Here is a 2559-nt window from a genome sequence, read left to right as displayed (position 1 = left end):
GTAGCCTCACTGTGGCCACCCCAGTCCGAAGCTCCTGCCTTCTGGCATCTTCGACAGGCCCCGCTCCTTCTCCCGATGGCCTCCTCAAGCCCAGCTCAACCATCACAAGAGCCTTACAGGCCCAGTTTGTCTCCTTTGGCAGCCTCTCCAGGCCTGGAAGCTCCTCAAGTCGGCCGCTTCAGACCCGGCTACAGGCTCCCAGTGTCCTCTCCAGGTCCAGCACTTCCTCCCGGCTGACTCTACAGGCCCAACTTCTGCCTCAGAGCAATCTTTGGACTCAGCTCCCGCCCAGCTCCTGGCAGCCTTTGTAGGCCCAAAACTTCCTCTAGCCAAGCTCTCCAGGCCCAGCTCAGGCCTTACAGTGGCATCTCCAGGAGGCTCAGCTCCTGCCCTCCGCCGGAGTTTCAAGGCCCCCAAACTTCCTCCAGGCGACTCCTCTAGGCCCAGCTGGGGCCTCCTGGCGGACTCTGAAGGCCCCCACATCATCCTGAAGTCGGCCTCTCCAGTCCCAGCTCCGGACTCCTGGCTGCCTCTCCAGGTGCGTCACGGGGCCCCAAGTGGGCCCCTCCAGGGCCAGCCAATGCCTCCCATTGGCCTGTAGAGGCCCATTCTTGGCCTCCCTCATGGCGGCCTCTCTAGGCCCAGCCCTTCCCCTTCCTGTTGGTTGCATCAACAGGCACAACTCCCACCTCACAACAAGCAACCTCTGTGGGTTCAGCTTCTGTCCAGCTCCTGCTAGGCTTCGTAGGCCCAAACATTTCTCCAGCCAGAGCTTTGTAGGCTAACCTTCTGCTACCCGGTGGCCTGCACAGACCCAGGTCCGGCTGGAGAACAGCCTCTGAGGGCTCCACGATTGCCCCCCAGGGGCCTCTCCAGGCCTGGCTCTTGCCCCACAGTGGCCTCCCGGGGCCAGGTTCCTGCCTGCCTGCCTCAAGGCAGCCTCAATAGGCCCAGCTCCTCCCACACCATGGCCATATTCTGCCCAACTCATGCCTCTCCCGGCCCACCCAGAGGTGTGAGATCCTGCCTCACACTGGCCTGTCTGGACCAAGGTCCTCCCTCACACCGGCCCATTGGGGCCCAGCTCATGCCTCTTGTGGCTCTCCAGGCCCAGCAGCTGCCTGTGGGCAGCATCTCCAGGCCCAGCCTCTACCACGCAGTGGGCCATCTCCAGGCCCGCCTATAGCCTCGCCGTGGCCCCCTCGGGCCAAGCTTCTGCCCTTCGGTGGGCTCTGCAGGCCCAGCTCCTGCCTCCCAGTGGCATCCATAGGGCAAGCTCATGCCTCGATGGTGGCCTTTCCAGGCCTAGCATTTCCTGCTTTGCATCCTCTCCAGGCCCTGCACTTCCTCTAGACAGCCTCTCCGGGCCCAGTTCTTCCTCCCAGCGGCCTCTGCAGGCCCAAGTTGCCCTCAAGTCGGCCTCTCTGGGGCCAGCTCCTGCCTCCCGGCAGCTTCTGCAGGCCCAACTCATCGTCAAGCCGGCCTCCCCTGGCCCAGCTTTCAACTCTTGGCAGCCTCTCCAGGTGCACAACTTCCTCCCATCAGCCTCTCCAGGCCCAGCTCCTCCTGCCTCCTGATGGCCTGTAGGCCCAGCTCAGCTCGTTCCTCTGGCTGCCTTCCTCCCAGGCCCTGCTATTGACTTTTGGCGGTCTCTCCAGGTCCAGAACTTGACCTCCAGTCGGCCTCTCCAGGCCCAGCCTCCTGCCTCCCAAAGACCCGTATACAGGCCCAGCCTCTGCCTCACAGCGGACTCTCCCACGCCCAGGCCGCAGCCTCACTGTGGCCTCCCCAGTCCGAAGCTCCTGCCTTACCACAGCTTCGACAGGCCCCGCTCTTGCTTCCCTATGGACTCCTCAGGCCCAGCTCACCCCTCACAATGGCCTCTCCAGGCCCAGTTTGTCCCCTTTTGGTGGCCTCTCCAGGCACAGAAGCTCCTCAAGTTGGCCTCTCCAGGCCTGGCTGCAGCCTCCTGGCGACCACTGCAGGCCCAGCACTTCATCCCGGCTGCTTATACAGGCCCAACTCCTGCCTCACAGCAACCTCTTTGGACTCAGATCCCACCCAGCTCCTGGCGGCCTTTGTAGGCCCATAACTTCCTCAAGCCATGCTCTCCAGGCCCAGCTCAGGCCTCACAGTGACGTCTCCATGAGACTCAGCTCCTGCCCTCCGGCGGAGTCTCCAGGCCCCCAGATTTCCTCCAGGCGGCTCCTCTCGTCTCAGCTTGGGCCTCCCGGTGGTATCTACAGGTCCCCACATCGTTCTGAAGTCGGCCTCTCCAGGCCCAGCTCTGGGCTCCTGGTGGCCTCTCTAGGCGCAACACAGTGCCTCAAGTGGGCCCCTCCAGGACCAGCTCCTGCCTCCTGTCGCCCTGTGGAGGCCCAGCATCTGCCTCCCTCCCTCGTGGTGGCCTCTCCAGGCCCAGCGCTTCCCCTTCCTCCTGGCTGTATGGACAGGCCCGATTCCGACGTCGCAACAAGCAACCTCTGTGGGCTCAGATCCTGCCCAACTCCCACCAACCTCTGTAGGCCCAAACCTTTCTCCAGCCAGAGCTCTGTAGGC

The 2559-nt window shown here is 63.6% G+C and overlaps 1 protein-coding gene across 1 annotated transcript; it reads left to right on the top strand.

The window, feature by feature from the left end:
- Positions 1-75: 75 nt before the first annotated feature.
- Positions 76-2092, top strand: LOC105535184 (putative uncharacterized protein encoded by LINC00174). Its single transcript, XM_011974182.1, is given in 5 exon segments — positions 76-214; positions 1109-1290; positions 1354-1583; positions 1692-1755; positions 1757-2092. Coding segments are annotated over 5 exon segments (951 nt in total).
- The last annotated feature ends 467 nt before the right edge of the window (positions 2093-2559 follow it).

This window comes from Mandrillus leucophaeus, unplaced genomic scaffold (assembly GCF_000951045.1).
Source record: "Mandrillus leucophaeus isolate KB7577 unplaced genomic scaffold, Mleu.le_1.0 Scaffold1423, whole genome shotgun sequence".
Classification (NCBI taxonomy): domain Eukaryota; kingdom Metazoa; phylum Chordata; class Mammalia; order Primates; family Cercopithecidae; genus Mandrillus; species Mandrillus leucophaeus.
Note: the sequence above shows the minus strand (reverse complement) of the source record. Positions and strands in the feature narration are given on the sequence as shown.